This window comes from Xenopus laevis, chromosome 7L (genome assembly GCF_017654675.1).
Source record: "Xenopus laevis strain J_2021 chromosome 7L, Xenopus_laevis_v10.1, whole genome shotgun sequence".
In the NCBI taxonomy this organism is placed as follows: domain Eukaryota; kingdom Metazoa; phylum Chordata; class Amphibia; order Anura; family Pipidae; genus Xenopus; species Xenopus laevis.
In genome coordinates, this window is record NC_054383.1 from 27595906 (window position 1) to 27615467 (window position 19562).

Sequence of the window (19562 nt, forward strand, 5' to 3'; positions counted from 1 at the left end):
GGTTGGCATGTAATATAAACTGATGCTACAGGGCTGATTATTCAATTCTGATGCTAGTTGTACTGGTTTCTGTGCTGCCATGTAGTAATTATCTTTATTAATTACTAATCAGCCTTATATCGTGACAGTAATATTCTATGTGTACTGTATATTGTGAGTGGGTCCCTAAGCTCAGTAAGTGACAGCAGCACAGATCATGTGCAGTGAATCAGCAGAAAAGAAGATGGCGAGCTACTGGGGCATCTTTGGAGATACAGACCTTTACTGCTAAAGGGTTGTGGTTGCCTTGGGCTGGTACAGAATCCTAAAACATAATGTGCAACATTTCTAGCTACTTCTTTAGTTAGGCTTTAGTTCTCCTTTAAGAGGATAAAGCGGATCAGGAACTAGTTAAAAACAAACCCACCTGCCTACTAAATAAGTGGAGCAGCCTCGGTTGCAGAGATACAGGGCGTTCTACACAGTTTATTATCCTTTGGATCAGATTTCGCTATGCTGTGTTTTTATGGTCTATAAAACACATGGATCCAGGCAAGTGCAGAATAAAGAAATGGGATGTGAATTTACAATGGAAAAATACCCCGAAACATAGAGGAGAACAAATCACTTGGGAGAGGGAACAACCAGCTGTGCAGCAGCCTACAAAAAGGTCCGCCAGGCCTAAGGGTAACGGCACACGTGGTGTTTTCTCTGTTTGTTAGTACTTACATGGGATGGATTTTGGAGCAAAATTAACAGTAGCCAGTATCCTTGTCCCCTGACTCATGTCACATGAGTGAAATGGAGCGAAATATAGGATGAATGCTTCTTTATAAATGATGGACCCTTTTGAATACATAGTTAAAGAGATGTACAAACACATTTTTATAAGTCTGTAACCTTTATAATAAGTTATGGGGAGAGAAGATCAAGCCAAAAAGCATTGGGTTATATAATAAAAGTCCTGGGCGTTAACTCATGGCAACCAATCAGATGATTTCTCTCAGTGTTCAACCTGCAGCTGGCTGAAAAAAGCTAATCACTGATTGGTTGCTTTGGATTACTGCCCAGGTGCAAATTTGCCCAGTGTTTATAAATGAGCCCCCCCAAGTGCAGTAACAAACACAGCGTCAGACTGGGGGCCAGGGGTCGACCGGGCTTACTGCCTTAGGGGGCCCCACACGACCCCCAGCCGCAACCTCCCTCCAGCTCTCCCCATTCCAGCTGCAATCCCACCTTTGCCCCCCCCCCCCACGCTTATCTATTGCTTCATGCAGCAGCGACGGGGCCAGGGTGGGATGTAGGGAAAGCGACAGTGTTAAAGTAAGGGGTCTAGGCCAGCGAGGGCCCACAAGACCCTGCCCACATAGCAACCAATCAGCAAGTAGAATGTACTGGTCATCTGTTTAAAAGCAAACATAAAAAAAATTGTTTGCTATGGGTTACTGCTCCTGGGCAAACCTAGTTTCTTTATTACCTAGGGGGTTAAAGGGGAATTCAACCCGCTAGGCATAAAAATCCCTCCCCTGCGTAGCCCCCCCTCCCTCGGGCAAATGCCCCTAACTTGTTACTTACCCCTCCTTCTAGGTCCTCTCCAGCGGAGTTCATGGTGGCGCATGAGCAGTAGGAGGCATTTGCCGGTACGGAGCTACTGCGCATGCGACCGAAAGTCTCGAAATTTCCGATTTATTTTTCAGAAACGCGACTTTCAGCGCATGCGCAGTAGATCCAAACCAGCAAATGCCTCCTATTACGCATGCGCTACCAAATGCCAATGACTACAGGAAGAAGACTGCTCGGGAGAAGATGGCTGCCGTGAACTCCGCTGGAGAGGACCTAGAAGGAAGGGTAAGTAACAAGTTAGGGGCATTTGCCCGGGGGGGGGGAGGAGGGAGGGATTTTTGCGCCTAGGGGTTGAATTCTCCTTTAATATCAATCTCGCTTCACGCATTTCATTAAAAGATCATTGTATGAAGATCATTCATACAATTCTAGGTACATGTTCACTGCCTATGAACTGAAAAGTCTTCTCCTCACTTCAGATTCTGATCATTGTGGCAATTGGAACAACAGAAAGGTGGTCATACAGTGAATGGCCCCTCATACGGAATCCATGTCTCAAACAGGACTGGCCCGTGTATTGCTGCCTAAAATGCAGGGCTGTGCAAACTGCCTAAATATGGCTAAGCAGGATAGCTCATAGTTTAAAACGCACATACACGTTTGATAAATGCCAAAACTAAACAGATTAAATGTATAGGAAGACTGACATTTTAGATGGGTCACAATGAATGAATATGATAACATTTAGAGAATAGAATTGATCTTCTCGCCATTTTACAAAGGAGCACATCATGCATTCATGAAGAGCGGGAGAGCTAACTTCTATTATCTGATCAGCCGCAAACTACAGACAAGCTTGGACTGACAGCATGCCAAAAGTCATTAATGTTAGAATCAGGCTCACTGAACAATTTAATTGACTGAGTCTGCCACTTGACAACACTTACAAATCGGCACTGCCAGCCGAAGAATGGAAAGCTATTCTAGGGAAAGTAGGTTTAGGCAGAGCATTCTACCAGCCAGTTCAGATACTCGGCCATGTGGAAACAAATCGGATTTACAGATAGATATTGAATTCATTAAGAAATAAGTCAGGCAACCCGAGAGTCCTTGATTTTTATTAGCACGGTTCATATAATGTAATTTAGAATAATGTCTTCAAGTTATTGTTAAGGTTTTGGGCATGACTGAACTTAAATTTTCAACATAAACTCTATAAAACTAGATTTATACTGTATATATCACCTGGGAATGTCGAATATGACCAGAAGAGAAATAAATTAGCATTTACCCATTTCCAGACAAACTACACTGTTGGAAATGGTCAATTTTTCTCGATGCAGCCAAATGACTGATAACGGTTTATTGATGATTTATCTCCTGGTTGGTTGATGACCCCAAACACCTACAAGTGATTTATTACTACAGTCTCAGGGGGTCCAGCAGAAAAAACAGCTGACCTGTCTGACCCATATTTTTTTTCCTGAGCTTGATATGTGCAACATCACTTAGGATTTAATCCACTGCTGTACAATGAAGTCTTTAAGCAAACTTGGGGGGCCTTAAAAGGGTTTGTTTACCTTTGAGTTAACTTTTAGTATGATGAAGAAAGTGATATTCTGAGACAATTTGCAATTGGTTTTCATTTTTTATTATTTGTAGTTTTTGAGTTATTTAACTTTTTATTCAGCAGCTCTACAATTTGCAATTTTAGCAATCTGCAGTCATTTGAATAAGTGACTGGAATATGAATAGGAGAGGCGTGAATAGAAAGATGAATAATTAAAATGAGTAATAACGCATTTGTAGCCTTACAGAGCATTTGTTTTGTAGATGGGGTTAGTGACCCCCATTTGAAAGCTGAAAAGATCCAGAAGAATAAGGCAAATAATTAAAAAACTACAACAAATAAATAATGAAGACCAACTGGAAAGTTGCTTATAATTGGTCATTCTATAACATACTAAAAGTTAAACTTAAAGTGGACCTGTCACCCAAACATAGAAAACTATAATAAAAGTCCTTTTCATATTAAACATGAAATCCAAATTTTTTTTTTATTAAAGTGTTCATAGCTGTTGTAAATGCATTTAAAATTTTCAGCTGTCAATCAAATATTGTCTGCCCCTCCTCTATGCCTTAGGCATAGAGGCGGGGCAAGCAATTACTTTCACTTTCCATTCAGCACTTCCTAGATGTCACTGCTCTCCCAACATTCCCCCTCTCTGTCTTTACAATTGAATTGTGTAGTCAGTGCATGGAGATGGACATCAGGTCCCCCATTCTGGTGCATAAACAAGATTTTGAGATGATGCAAGGCTCGACTTATTAACAGTGTCCACAAAATGGCTCCTGCCTGCTTGCTATAATTATGAGTTCCCAGAACGAATGAAACAAGATTCAAATAATTTATATAGTGTAATTAAAGTTTATTTTGCTTGACTAATGTCATAAAATAGTATTTGGAATAATTTTTCTGAGTGACAGGTCCCCTTTAAAGGTGAACCACCCCTTTAATAAGCAGAAGCCCATTGACCATTAGACAACCACAATATACCCTAATAATTCCCACACGGGAGCATAGAACAGTATGTTTTCACTGGTTCTAAGAGGGTTCTGTAATCCTTACGGATATCTACTCTCATGACCCAATCTGGCAGTTCCTCCCCAGTGTCATTATCTACTGGTTGATTGTGAGTCAGGGTTTGAGAAAGGGGTTGTTTACATTTAAATGAACTTTAGTATAATGTAAAGATTGATATTATGAGACAATTTGCAAATGGTCTTGATTTTTTATTATTTGTGTGTGTGTTTTTTTTAATTATGTAGCTGAGAATTTCAGAAGCTGGTTTATGGGGTGGTAGTGGTTTGAATGTAAAATTATATTATGCATAGGAGAGGACCCAAATAGAAGTTACAAAAAAAAATAGCAATAACAATAAAACTGTAGCCTCACAGAGCAACAGTTAATGGGTTCCCAGGGTCCATACCCCCCATTTGAAAGATGTAAAGTATCAGAAGAAGGGCAAATAATTTAAAAATATTAAAAAAAAAAACAATTAAAAAGTTGCTAAGAATTGGCCATTTTTCATTGGCCTCTAGCACAAAAGCAGCCAAAAGCACAAATTCAAGCATTAAGTAAAGTATAAGGAAAATAACACTGATCAATAGAGTAGAGATGAGTGGTCATTTATTGAGTTACTAGGCACCATTTATCTTTCCAATTGACTTTCCATTAGATGCTGCCACAGCAGTAATATTTATTGCATTAGTCTGTGCTGGGGAATTGATAAATATATGCCTCACTATGAACAGTCAATGCCCATAATAATCTACTGATGGATCTGTGATATTAAGGTTTGTCTGAAGACAACGGTGAAAGGGAACCGACGTGACTTTGAATAGCAATGAATGCAACCTGAGCGGCTATTCTCTTGTCTATTTCCTTAAGCCATCTAGGATTAACTTTATTTTGTGGAAGGGACTGACTATGAGGCAGCAGCCCAGCTGTTATGTCCTCAGTCTATAATAAAACACATTATGGATGCCATACAAGAGGTGACTTCTTTAATAAAGGGAAAAACACGTTCACATGTCTAATGAGAAATGCCCCAGGGACTGAATAGATCAAATCCCCAGATACACTCAATGGCTATTACCAGCCGCTATTTAAAAGTGATATTGGCAGGTTATTATAAGAAGAATCACTGGCATTCTGATAAAAAGAAATGGGATTGCCTAGGCCAGTGATCCCCAACCAGTAGCCCGTGAGCAAAATGTTGCTCCCCAACCCCTTTGGATGTTGCTCTCAGTGGCCTCAATTATTTTTGAATTTAAGGCTTGGAGACAAATTTTGGTTATATAAAAACCAGGTGTACTGCCCAACAGACCGACCTGTAAGCTGCCAGTCAGCATAGGGGCTACTGATAGCCAATCACAACCCTTATTTGGCACGACCCAGGAACATTTTTCATGCTTGTGTTGCTCCCCAACTCTTTTTACATCTGAATGTTGCTCACAGGTGAAAAAGGTTGGGGACCCCTGGCCTAGGCCGTTGCCTGCTCTCTGAACTGCATTCTCATGTCATGGGATGTCTTAAAGGAACAGTTCAGTGTAAAAATAAAAACTGGGTAAATATGTATTTTTACACTGAATAATTCCCTTAAAGGGATCCTGTCATCGGAAAACATGTTTTTTTCAAAACGCATCAGTTAATAGCACTGATCCAGCAGAATTCTGCACTGAAATCTATTTCTCAAAAGAGCAAACAGATTTTTTTATCTTCAATTTTGATATCTGACATGGTGCTAGACATTTTCTCAATTTCCCAGCTGCCCCCAGTCATGTGACTTGTGCCTGCACTTTAGGAGAGAAATGCTTTCTGGCAGGCTGCTGTTTTTCCTTCTCAATGTAACTGAATGTGTCTCAGTGGGACATGGGTTTTTACTATTGAGTGTTGTTCTTAGATCTACCAGGCAGCTGTTATCTTGTGCCCCCCGTCCCTGCGTCACTGAAGCAGCACGATAGATCGGTTACTACTGTCAGCGAGTCGGCAGCACACAGGTTTGCGGGGACTGGGGGCGGCTTTGAGCGAAACAATTCCTTGTGCAGCTTTTACTTTATACTGCCACGTTCCTATGATTTTTAAAGGAATGTGTTAGTATCGCTTTAAGGCCAGATAGAAAACCGAACCTGGTTAGGGTGAGATGGACTAGAAGGAGCCAAAATGCTCTTCACAAGAAATTACATGCAAAGTGAAGCCTTCTGAAATCAGAAGTTATTTACTTGTCTCATGCCATACACACAGCACTGCCTAGATACCAAAAATGACAGTTTTAATTCTCCCATAAGGCATCATGGGTGGAGACATGCAAATCATCTCTTTTAGCAGTTCTCCGTCCATGATGCCTTGTGGGAGAATAAAAACTCTGATTTCAGAAAGCTTCACTTTGCATGTTGCTTGTAAAGGGTTTTTTGGCCCATCTCACCCTAACCAAGTTTGGTTTTCCATTTCGCTACTCTCCAAGTCCTACCCCCCAGGGGTGCTTCGACAATGAGGCAAGTTGAGGCTGTCGCCTCAGGTGGCAGCGCCCCACAAGGTACCAGGGGCAGCAAAAATGCTGCTCCTGGTACTTTAAGAGCGAATTTCCAGGGGAGGGGGGGGCAGCAGCAACTGCTGCTGCCTCAGGCGACAGAGGGGCCAGGATCGCCCCTGCTACCCCCTCAGAAGCCATGTTTCAATTTCTTGCACTGATGAGATTTAACAAGATGGAAACAGGCTGTCTGCAAGTTTGGAGATATGGATCTGAACCATTAGGCTGTATCTGTGCTATAAACCAGCGGTTCTGGATGCATAGTTGGTCAAAGGGACAAAAAGGAGTAATTTGCATGTCTCCTTATGGGAGAATTAAAACTGTCATTTCTGGTATCTAGGCAGTGCTGTGTGTATGGCATGAGACAAGTAAATACCTTCTGATTCCAGAAGGCTTCACTTTGCATTTAAGGCCAGAATCAGACTTTCAAGGGGTGGTTCAGCTACAAGTTCATTTTTAGTATGTTATAGAATAGCTAATTCTCAGCAACTTATCAATTGGTCTTCATTATTTTTTTAATCATTTAAAATCAAGGAAAAAAAGAAAAAAACATAGGGCACAGTTCCTCAAAAAAATGAAAACCACTGTTTATCGTGTCATTAAAAAACACAGGTGGCTGCTGTGAAATGGTCCATGGCCTTACATGGTGCCCCAACCATGATGCCTGATGTATCAGTTAGTTACACATGAGATGTGCTTCACTATGATGTTCCAAGCCAGGCCAGAACTGGAAAAGTTTTTCTCTCCACCAATCAGAGTGCCTAATCCGGTCATAAAGGTAAAAAAGAATTGTGAAATGTAAGTCTGAAATCCAGGTGATGAGTACAGAGGGCTGAAGGGCAGAACAGAGTGAACATAATTTACACGGTTCTAAGGATTCCGCTTTCCCCCGGCAGCAATAGAAGTATGAAAGGGCTTGTGTGCATGCCGGTCTAATAACATTTGAATAAATGAGCTCGCTGTATGCATGAAATCCACACAATCATAAATGGGTGCATAAATCCAATCATTAAAAAGGCCGCACAGAACAGGATGGATTTAAAGAGCAGAAAATAACATTTGAATTTCAAACAGAACACCGTAATCAAAAAAAATCCTAGGAGATAGTTTCCGCGGCACCCATTTCCATCTCCGGATGCACCGTGAAGAACTACAACTTTGAACTATATCCTACAGCAACAATTTTAACATAAGACTAGAAAATCTATGAGCAGAAGCATAAACCAGGAAAAACAGAGGGCAGATAATATCTAATTGCAGCGCAGAACCATTAACTGTGCTAAGTAGAGGAATAGGTTACTACACCAAGGCAAAAGCTTTCTTCCACTCCCAATTACATATTTCTTCTGTGTTAAAGTGGACCCGTCACCCAGACATAAAAATCTGTATAATGAAAGTCCTTCTTAAATTAAATATGAAATCCAATTTCTTTTTTTTATTAAAGCATTCATAGCTGTTGTAAATTAATTTAAAAATATCAGCTGTCAATCAAGTATTGCCTACTCCGCCTCTATGCCTAGGCATAGAGGCGGGGCAAGCAATTACTTTCACTTTCCATTCAGCACTTCCTAGATGTCACCGCTCTCCCTACATTCCCCCAGCTCTCTTAACGATTTAATTGTGTAACCAGTGCATGGGGATAGACATTGGGTCCCTGTCCCCTGGTGCACAAACAAGATTCTGAGATGATACAAGGCTTGCCTTAATAACAGTGTCCATAAAATGGCTCCTTCCTGGTTGCTATAATTATGAGTTCCCAGACTGATGGAAACAATATTCAAATAATTTATACAGTGTAATTAAAGTTCATTTTGCTTGACTAACATGATAAAATAGGATTTGGATCATTTTGATTGGGTGACGGGTCCCCTTTAAAGCTTGGCCTGCTTGTTCATGCCAGCCCTCAGCTATATGTATTATCACACTGTAAATGGTAGCGGTTGTTTGCCTTAACTGTTATTATGAAATAGAGGGATATTCTGAAGTAGTTTGAAATTGGTTTTCATATTTTATTTGTGGTTTTTTAGTTATTTAGCTGCTCTCCAGTTTACAATTTCAGCAGTGTGGTTGCTAGGGTCCAAATTACGCTAGCAACCAGGCAGTGATTTGAATAAGGGACTGGAATATGAAAAGAAGATGGCATTAAAGGAGAAAGAAAGGCTAAAAATAAGTAAACTTTATCTGAAAGGTCTATATAAATACACCAGTAAACCCTCAAAGTAATGCTGCTCTGAGTCCTCTGTCAAAAGAAACACAGCATTTATTTCCTTCTATTGTGTACACATGGGCTTCTGTATCAGACTTCCTGTTTTCAGCATAAACCTTCAGGGCTAAGGCTTGAGCATGCTCAGTTTCTCCTCTCTCCTCCCTGCTGTAATCTAAGCCCAGAGCTATGAGTGAGAGACTTAGGAAGGAAGTGACGTCACACCAAGCTAATATGGCAGCTGCTAACCTAAACAAACAGAGAGAGCTTCTACAGCCCTTTACTCAGGTATGGTAAAGCATTCTGCAGAATAAATATAGTTTTATAGTTTGCACTATTGTGGCAAATCTATTGGCGATAAACTGCTTCGGTAGCTTTCCTTCTCCGTATAATAGAAAGATGAATAACAAAAGGTATCAATGACGATACATTTGTAAACTTACAGAGCATTTGGTTTTTAGATGGGGTCAGAAGAAAGTGGCAATTAATTCGAAAAACTTAAAAAAAAAAAAAAAAAAATAATGAAGGCCAATTAAAAATGGTTCTTAGACTTAGCCATTCTATAACATACTAAAAGTTAACTTAACTACGAACCACCCATTTAAGTTGTGCATTTTCTGCTTGAATATTTTGGTGTAAATGTGACAACTTTATTATACACCATGCACAATGCCTGTGCCTCAATCAAGAAGTTTAGAAGAAGAAAGGCTATTACAAAAGAAAATGCAAGTCTGGGTTTAAAACAATAAATGTAAAGTATACCCTTCCAGTCCCTAATTTGCGATTTCCCTTCCAGTCCCTAATTTGCATATGCAAATGAGGATTCGGTTCGGCCAGGCAGAAGGATTCGGCCGAATCCTGCTGAAAAAGGCAGAATCCTGGATTCAGTGCATCCCTAACATATGGACACAGGTTACACTGAACAGACAGCTAGATGTCTGCCTATATTTTTGCCTCTGACAAGGAAAGACAAAGGTTCAGCAGAAACTGTTCCACCCCAGTGTTTACTACTGTTGGCAGAAAGCGAGCAGTGATCTCCTGCCAGGCTCATGCCAGTAGAAGTGTAGTGCACCCCTGCATTTGACTTTTTATATCCCAGACTCTTTCATTCTTAAAAAAATGATCTCGGATGTAGAGATAAATCTCCAAATCCAGAATTTGGTTCTGGATACGTTTGAGACCTCAGCACTTGTTGCAGGATTGGAATTTGTCATAATTCTGAGTTGAATTCTGGCTGAACAGAATATGAACCCTTGGGGGCAGATTTAATAAGGATTGAAAGTAGTAGGATATCCAAAACGCACTGCTAATTCAATTTAGGATAGGAGTGCAACTTTCCCCGATCAGGTCACCAATATCCTGATATATGGACTTTATATTCTTGAAGATTGAGGAGAGCACTCAAAAGGCATATTAATGCTAACTACTAGTACACGACATGTTTCGGGCGTGTGCCCTTTATAAAAGGGGTTGTTCACATTCCAAACACTTTTTTCAGTTCAGGGGTTTTCAGATTGTTCCCCAGAAATAAAGACTTTTTTTCAATTACTTTCCATTATACATTTTTTACTGTTTTTCCAAAATCCAAGTTTAATGTTGTATTTGGCAGCTCAGTAATTCAGGCACTGACTCTAAACTGTTACAATTTTGCAACATTTAGTTGCAAAATTATATACATAAAATTGTATACATTTCTCAGCAGCAGCTCTGGAGTATTAGCAAATATTGTATCAATTCTAACAGTTGCCTGCCTGTAATGAAACCCAGAGATTCTGCTCAGCAGGGGCATAGATCAGAAATGTATCAACTAAATGTATCCATTTAGAACAGTTTACAGGGTTGGCGGCACCCCCCTACCCAGAGCTGCTTTAGAAAGTGAAAAATGACACTTTACACTTACACAATATTAAAAAAAGAGCGACACATAGAATTAGAAAATAATTGGAAAAAGACGTTATTTCTGGTGATCTATATGAAACCAACTAGTTGTTTGAAGGTGAACTACCCCTATAAGGATCGAGTTGTGTTTTCCCACGAAAATACAAGTTTTCAAGCTTATTTTTTTGGTCAAAATCAATTTTTCGGGTAAAAACTCGAATGCTTCGAGATTTATTATACCCCAACCCTGGAAATAGCTTGAATCTGAAAATACACCATCTAAAACCTGTCGAGGTCATGTAGGAGTCAATGGCAGAGGTCCCTTGAACCATTTGAAGATGTTAATAGCCTTCATGATGTTCGAGTTCTTTTTAGAGGTTTTTGCCCGAAAACTCAATATGAGCGTTTCGAGCTTTTTTCTTTTTTTTTGCTGAAAACTCGATCAATTCGCGTTATCAGGTTGTTAACCCAAAACTCTCTGATTCAAGCTTTTTCTTAAATTAGAAATCATGAGTTGTGAGTTCATTTGAGGTATAACAAAAATTCTAAAAATTGACCTTTGATAAGTAACCCCCTTAATGTCATGTGACTTTAAATTACTGCCGACATTTCCCCCCTCCACAAAATTAAGCCTTTTTCTGTCTTGATCAAATCTGAATACAGGTATGCTCTTTAATCCAGAATGCTCTGGACCTGGGGTTTTCTGAATAAGGGATCTTTCCATAATTTGGAACCCCTAAGTCTACTAAAATAAATATACATTAAATAAACCCAATATGATTGTTTTGCTTCCAATAAGAATTAATTATATCTTAGTTTGGATCAAGTACAAGCTACAGGTATGGAACCTGTTATCCAGAATGCCTGGGACCTGGGGTTTTCCAGATAATGGATCTTTCCTTAATTTGGATCTTCATACCTTAAGTCTACTAGAAAATCAGGTAAACATTAAATAAACCCAATAGGCTGGTTTTGCTTCCAATAAGGATTAATTATATCTTAGTTGGGATCAAGTACAATATACTGTTTTATTATTACACAGAAAAAGGAAATAATTTTAAAAAATTTGGATTTATTTATTATAATGGAGTCTATGGGAGACGGCCTTTATGTAATTCGGAACTTTCTGGATAACGGGTTTCCGGATAATGGATCCCATACCTGTACTGTTTTATTATTACAGAGAAAAAGGAAATAATTTTTTAAAAATTTTAATAATTTAAGATGTAGCCTATGGGAGATGGCCTTCCTGTAATTCAGCGCTTTCTAGATAATGGGTTTCTGGATAACAGGTTTCTGGATAACGGGCTTTCCGGATAATGGATCCTATACCTGTTCAATTCATATTGGTGTTTGGATTTAATGTAGCATTTATCCATAATGCTTGCAAGACAAAAGGCAAGAAATAGTAAAGACTGCTATACCTGATATTGACCAGCGAATGGGTCACTTTGCTAGCCGGTTCTTTCCATTGGCCTGCGTTGGTAGAGAGCCGAAGTACTACAGTGAAAAAGATATTTTAAAAAAGAAAGATAAATATTATAATTTGCAAAAGCAATGTTATTTTACAAATTAAATTGAGTATTTATTGAACCATTACAAAATATTATATTGGATATATTGTCTGCAAATGAATATAGCATTTAATATATATATATATATATATATATATATATATATATATTTATATATATATATATATATATATATATATATATATATATATTTATATATATATATATATATATATTTATATATATATATATATTTATATATATATATATATATATATATATATATATATATATATATATATATATATATATATATATATATATATATATATATATATATATATATATATATATATATATATATATATATATATATATAACAAAGAAACATTACTGTAAAAAGAATCAAAATATAAATGAGAACTACATTTCAATCTGCTTTTTTAATTTACTCTGTTACATTTACTTAAGAATCCTTAAGAAAGGTAGTTTCCTTTAATTCATTTACTATTTCACCCTTTCTCATTCCAGTAACCTGCTAAAAGGGACAGACACCAGCTTTGTCCATCATGAAGCAATACAGGACGCTGGGGGGTGTTAAAGGGGTTGTTCACCGTTGAGTTAACTTTTAGTATGATGTAGACAGTGATATTCTGAGACATTTTGCAATTGGTTTTCATTCTTTATTATTTGTGGTTTATGAGTTATTTCGCTTTTTTCAGCAGCTCTCCAGTTTGCAATTTCCGCAATCTGGTTGCTAGGGTGGAAACTAACCTAGCAACCATGCACTGATTTGAATAAGAGATTGGAATATGAATAGGAGAGGGCCTGAATAGAAAGATGCATAATCAAAAGTAACAATAGCGATACATTTGTAGCTTTATAGAGCGTTCGTTTTTTTAGATTGAGTCAGTGACCCATATTTGAAAGTTAAAAAGAAGCAGAAGGTAAATAATTCAAAAATTCCCAAAAAAATAAATAAATAATGAAGACCAATATAAAAGTTGCTTAGAATTGGCCAATCTACAACATACTGAAATTTAACTTAAATGTGAACCATTCCTTTAAAACAGTTGTTATACAGATATTATATATTACTCATATTCCACTTTCATAACAGCTAAGGACAAGGAACCTTGGCATATCAGGAATGTTTCATGCCAATTTCATAAACAAGGGTCTAAAGTTGCCAGTGACCTGCCATGCGATTACAAACCCCTAACAATTATTTATGAAAACCAGGGACAATACTTAGAATTTAACTTATGTCTGAGATTTACCAGTGTAAGTATTAAAACCCGTCCTCGAAGACTGAGAAACATGTAGGAGTCTTAAAAGTACAGAGTAGAGGAGTATTATGAAAACTGAGGTCCTATATACACTGTATAGTGAATAAAGTAGCCCCTCTTGTAAAATATAAGGATATTATAAGTTACCGAGGAGTTTCATGACCATATAAAAACACGAGGCCGAAGGTAACTTCTAATATCCTCATATTTTACAACTGGGGGTACTTTATTTATTTTAATACACAAGTTTCAGTGAGACATGTGACAGAAATGACATCAGAACTCACCGTTTATAACTGATGACATCAGAACTCACCGTTTATAAGGATATAATTTACAAGATATTCATTTGCTTTTGTGTACTATAAGGTCTCTATAAATCAAGCACAGTTACCCACTAAAAGGTACTGAAATAATAGGACAGGAAAGCACAGGTTGTTCTATGTAATATGCCCATCATGCATGCTGGTATTAAAGAATAACGAATTATTTAGGCACACGGTTATCATCTTAAATATTCATCCTTACCCATAGAATACAGGTTGTCAAAAATCTGATGCATTCGGATGATTTCGTAATAAAGCTCATCGTAGCTGCTTGGGGTTGGAAGAAAGGTGTCTCCATACGTAATGAACATGTTAAACAAATTGACTACCTTTGGAAAAGAACAGAATAGGAATATCAGAACAGTGTGGGTCATAAGGAGACACACATTTCAAGCCTTGAAATTTACTAAAGGGTGAAGTGACTAACGCTGGCGAAAATTCGCCAGCGTGACGTCATTTCAGGACTTCGCCGATTTACTAACGGGCGCTGGGTAAAATCGCTAGCGAAAGAGATAGACTGTAGCGCTACTTCGCACTCTTAACGCCAGGTGAATTATCGCTCTGGTTAATGGATGTAACTACGCAAATTCACTAAGATGCGGATTTTAATGAACGTTGTGCCAGACTTGCCTTCGCCACCTCAGACCAGGCGAAGTGCAATAGAGTATATAAGAGTTCCTCAAAAAAAAAAAAAAAAAACCCTGGCAGTTTTTCAGGGCGATAGGCTGCAAAAGATTGTGAATTTTTTTTTTAGGGTACCCGGCTTCCCCCCTACATTTCCTAACATATGGCACATAAACTATACACTGGGCTCATGTGTAGGGCAATATAACAACTCTATTTTATTTCATTAAGGTTCACTGGGCTTGTGTAGTGTAATGTATTTGCTGCAACATATACGTCCATAGAAATTTAACTTCCCGCCGTATGCAAATAGCCAACGCTAGCGCAACCTCGTTTGCTGGCCGAATTAACACTAGCGAAACTTCACCATTGTTCGGTGCCCTGGACGCAACTTCGCATTTTAGTGAATTAGCGTTGTCCTGACAAATTTTCGACTGGCAAAGTGTGCGAAGCCGTCGCTGCCGAATTTCCGAAGGTTAGTGAATTTGCTTCTTGGTATGCTCTCATCTACTGACTTGAGGGAGAGAACTTTATTTCTGAGGATATAACATGAACATGGCTGGCATGTAGTATCTTCACAACCAGAGTAAATAAAACAAATAAATCACCATACGGGTTTATTTATCGACACTGGGCAGTAACCAATCAGTGTCTGGCTTTTTTCCCCGCCAGCTGCAGGTAGAGCAGTAAAATAAATTAATGTTTGTTGAAGGGAAATACTATGCATAAGAAAAGCGATCATCCACATGTGGTATCAAGTTGCAGGGCGGTTAGTGAAAGACCATGTTATCAGTCAGTTGATAAACCCACTAATTGAGGATTCAGAACATACCCCGTTAGGGATGCCACAGCAATGGCAAATGGAAGTGCTTATATATAACGTAGGAAGTGACCTAGGCTCCAGCATCTATAGAGAGCAGTGGTAAAGTTTGAAGTGCTTGTCTGCTGATAAAGAAAGTCTATTTTGTCAACTTTTTGGAATTCTATGACTAAATCTGACCAATCCCAGTGTCTGCTGAGCAAAAATTAAAGGGTAACTATTCCCTCTGTTTCAGTTTTTGTCTGTAATGGTCTAAGCCAGAGGTCCCCAACCTTTTTTTACCCGTGAGCCACATTCAAATGTAAAAAGAGTTGGAGAGCAACACAAGCATAAAATTGTCCCTTGGAGTGCCAAATAAGGGCTGCGGTGGCTATTTGGTTGCCCCTAAGTGGACTAGCAGCCTACAAGAGGCTCTATTTGGTACTATACTTAGTTTTTATGCAATTAAAACTTGCTTCCAAGCTTGGAATTCAAAAATAAGCATCTGCTTTGAGGACACAGAGAGCAACATCCAAGGGGTTGGAGAGCAACATGTTGCTCGCGAGCTACTGGTTGGGGATTACTGGTCTAAGCTTTAAGAGGTGACACGTGATCATTTTTCTCTTGCTTTGTTTTCCTTGGCTTCTATGGATGTGCGTGCTCAGCATGCAGTTTAAACTACTCAAACTAGCCACTTGTGTGTCAAGGTTGCATTTCTTGAATTGGTTTGGCCATACTGGCCCTGTGCAGAACAATTGTGAAAAGGCTGCATCCATAGTCATATGTGGCCAAAGGCCCAATAGATTTTTCAACTTTCCCAATCAATTTCTGACTGACCCCATATCAGATACTGGTTGTTTGGCTGTCATTTTTACTTCATACATATTGGCCTATAGGATGATGACAGAAGCAGCAGCTAATCAGAAGGTATGGTGTTCTGATTAATTTAAAGCATTAAACCCTCAACCAGTGGATACTGAGCAACATGTTCCTCACCAACCCCTTGGATGTTGCTCCCAGTGGCCTCGAAGCAGGTGCTTATTTTTGAATTCCATGTTTTGAGGCAAGTTTTTGGTAGTGTTTACTGCCAAACAGAACCTCCTGTAGACTGACAATCCACTGGCCATATTTGGCCCCCCCAGGAACTTTTTTGCATGCTCAGGTTGCCCTCCGAATTTTTGAATGTGGCTCACGGGTAAAAAAAAAAAAAAAAAGGTTGGGGACCTTAGGTTTAAAAGCACAGTATACCGCCTTGTTTGTGAAGAGCAACAAATACATCTTGTGCGGAACATACTTTTTTCCTTTCCTTTTTCCCTTTATTTTATTTTCTTATTTCAAACACAATACTTTCCCTATAGTGTGCCTGGGGAGTGTGTTGGCAGGTCATTAAGATATTTACCATAAGAGTCAGAGTAAATATGTTGTGTTTTGCTAGTAGCACGGTCTCGTTTGACATCAAGAACTTCAGTAAATTTATTAAGGCTGGAAAAAAAAAAAAAAAAAAAAGAACAAAACCATTAATAATCTGCATATAAAGGAGACAGCCGTATTCTAAGGTAACCTGCCGCATTCCTGTACTAAGAAGCAAAACAGTCAGATGGCCTTACTGTGTGTGTGTGGCCCCTCATACTCTCTCTGCATGTGGGCCCATGTATGGCTGCCTTTCTTATGCAAATGGAGCAAACGTGCCATATTTCACACTCTTTTCCATAGACAGCTATAGAATATCATCCCTAGCAGCAGCCATATACCATCAAGATAAATCATGTATACTTTTTTTCACATCATTCTGCATGGCAAGTGCTTTTCCTTATAACCAATTTGTAAAATTAACCTGAATTACAGGAATTTTGGATAATCAGTATAGTAACAAAACCAGAAGAAAGATGCACTACAGAAGGCAGAACTAGCTATAGAACATTCCGCAGAAGACGCAGCCTGAACAGATGGTAGGGAACAGCTACAGAGTTTTTTTTTTTTTCTTTTATTGAAGCTTTCTCTCCTGGATTATAATGGATACCCAAAAGTAAATGCCACATTAATGGCTTGATGGTGCTGCAGCATCAGCAGTACGGGCGAAACAAAGCAATTAACAGGACAGGCACCCGGAGGAATATGATTTATGACAACAGTATTCGGCAATACGGTGCCATTCCCAGAATTTCCGCTCTCATTACAGTGTTGCTGTGTGTCAAGCGGCACAGAGTAATCTGACAAAAGTGACGCTGATCGAAGGGTAAAAAAGAGCTTTGGTCTAGACAGAATTGTGGTTTCTCTGAACTACAGCCGGACCTGGATCCCTGTGCATTAAATGATTAAAAGCCCTAAAGCTACAGACATCACAATAAACCATGCAGTGTGGATCTCATTCCTTTCCCAAATATAATGAGCTTTTCTTCTCAGTAGTTTGGATCTTTAGGTAAAACTGCACTCTAGATATTGATATGGGTCAGCTTTCAGGCCTCATTGTACAACAAATCCCAGCATTCCACGGGTTCAGCAGTTTACTGAAGATGAAATTAAATGGCATATTATGAGAGACTGTAGTTGTACTATGCCTGACAACATTGGTATCTGGAGGTGGGGAGAGAGGAGTTCATTATGAGCTGTGTAGGCAGCAGCACAGCCTGAGTGATCCTCTATTTATTATTGCCAGACAACACAGGGCACATGAAGGGAGGTGTTAATTATAAATAAGGGGAAATTTAAGCACCACAATTTCCTACCAAATGCAGGTAGTAGTGATTGGTTTAGGGTAGGACTACACGAACGATTCCGTCACGATCCGGCGTGCTGCGTCTGCATGTCGCGTTGGATCAACGATGCAACAATTTTATCTCTTACCTTATTTTTGTTGCATGCTTTTTGTCGGATCGCGCCGGAAATTGTTCATGTAGTCCTACCCTCATAGGTAAGGCATGCTCCCTAACACTGCTCAGTGAAATGTGATAATAATGAAGATAATGTCAAACAATAGAATACCTTTTCGCAATAAGCCTTCATGTACAGGTATCAGATCGATTATCCAGAAACTCCAAAATATGGGATTCTCATTTTCCTTGTTGGGGTTGTGTAAGGTTATGTTTTATTAGCATTAAAGAATGGCGTTTGAAATAACAGAAAGACCCCTTATGTGGAAAGCATTCTCGATAATGTTTCCCATTTCTGTACTGACCTTAAATACAAGTGTATATTTCTCCCTTCAAATACAAAACAACTATAAACTACTGTTCTCATATTAATGAGACTGGAACAGAGGAGGTAACCTTTCCTTAATACAGCTGTTGTACATGGGGATTAGTACAGTAGCCATATGCACCAGGGGAAATATTCTGCTAAGGGGGGGGGGGCAAAGTAATCAATCATAAGAAACCTGTTTTTCTAGATTATTTCAGAGATGATTTAAAGGAGAAGGAAAGCTACGGAGGCATTTTATTGCCAATAGATTAGCTGCAATAGTGCAAGCTAGAATGCTATATTTATTCTGTAGAATATTTTACCATACCGGAGTAAAAAGCTCTAGAAACTCTCTGTTTGTTTAGGATAGGAGCTGCAGTATTAATGTGGTGTGACATCACTTCCTGCCTGAGTCTCTCCCTGCTCTGGGCTCAGATTACAGCAGAGAAGGGAGGGGAGGGGGAGAGAGAAGCAAACTGAGCATGCCCTTGCCCAGGGCAATGAGGTTTAAGCTGAAGGCAGGAAGTCTGATACAGAAGCCCATGTGTACACAATAGAAGGAAAGAAAAGCAGTATTTCTTTTGACGGGGACTCAGAGCAACATTACTTTGGGGATTTACTGGTATATTTAAATGGACCTTTCTGATAAGGCTTACTTAGTTTTAACCTTTCCTTCTCCTTTAAAGGAAATTCCATTTATTGGCAGTGTTTGAGTTTAGAGTGTAAATAATAAAATTGTTACACTATACATAACACAATAATATAATTTGGAAAAAAAACAACTAAACCCATCATATTCTACACAGTTTATCTGTTAACCTTTTTGCCCTATTATAAATTGCATGTCTGCTTTAGAAACAATTATATTACAATTAGCTAAAGCAAAATGCTGTTGTGAAACACAATGTGGTTTCCAAGCCTTTTAGCAAGTTTTCTAATTTAGCTACAGCTTTAAAAGAAAAAAAAATCCTAACTCACCTAGCCAGAGCTCTCTCCAGGTGTAATGGAGTCTTACTCGACATTTCTTCTGATAACACAAAACCTTGTGTACGATCTGAATACAACGTCTGCAACAAAGAAAACATGTTTTTGATAGGATGGATTTTTGAGCAAAAGA

General features: G+C 38.8%; 1 protein-coding gene across 2 annotated transcripts in view; it reads right to left on the minus strand.

Annotated features, from left to right (window-relative positions):
• Nucleotides 1–19562, minus strand: part of armh3.L (armadillo like helical domain containing 3 L homeolog) — a 103157-nt gene that overhangs the window by 25967 nt on the left and 57628 nt on the right. For both annotated transcript variants that reach the window (NM_001093557.1, XM_041568531.1), the window contains 4 exon segments: nt 12141–12216; nt 14048–14174; nt 16668–16750; nt 19424–19512. In NM_001093557.1, the coding sequence (NP_001087026.2) occupies nt 12141–12216; nt 14048–14174; nt 16668–16750; nt 19424–19512 (375 nt within the window).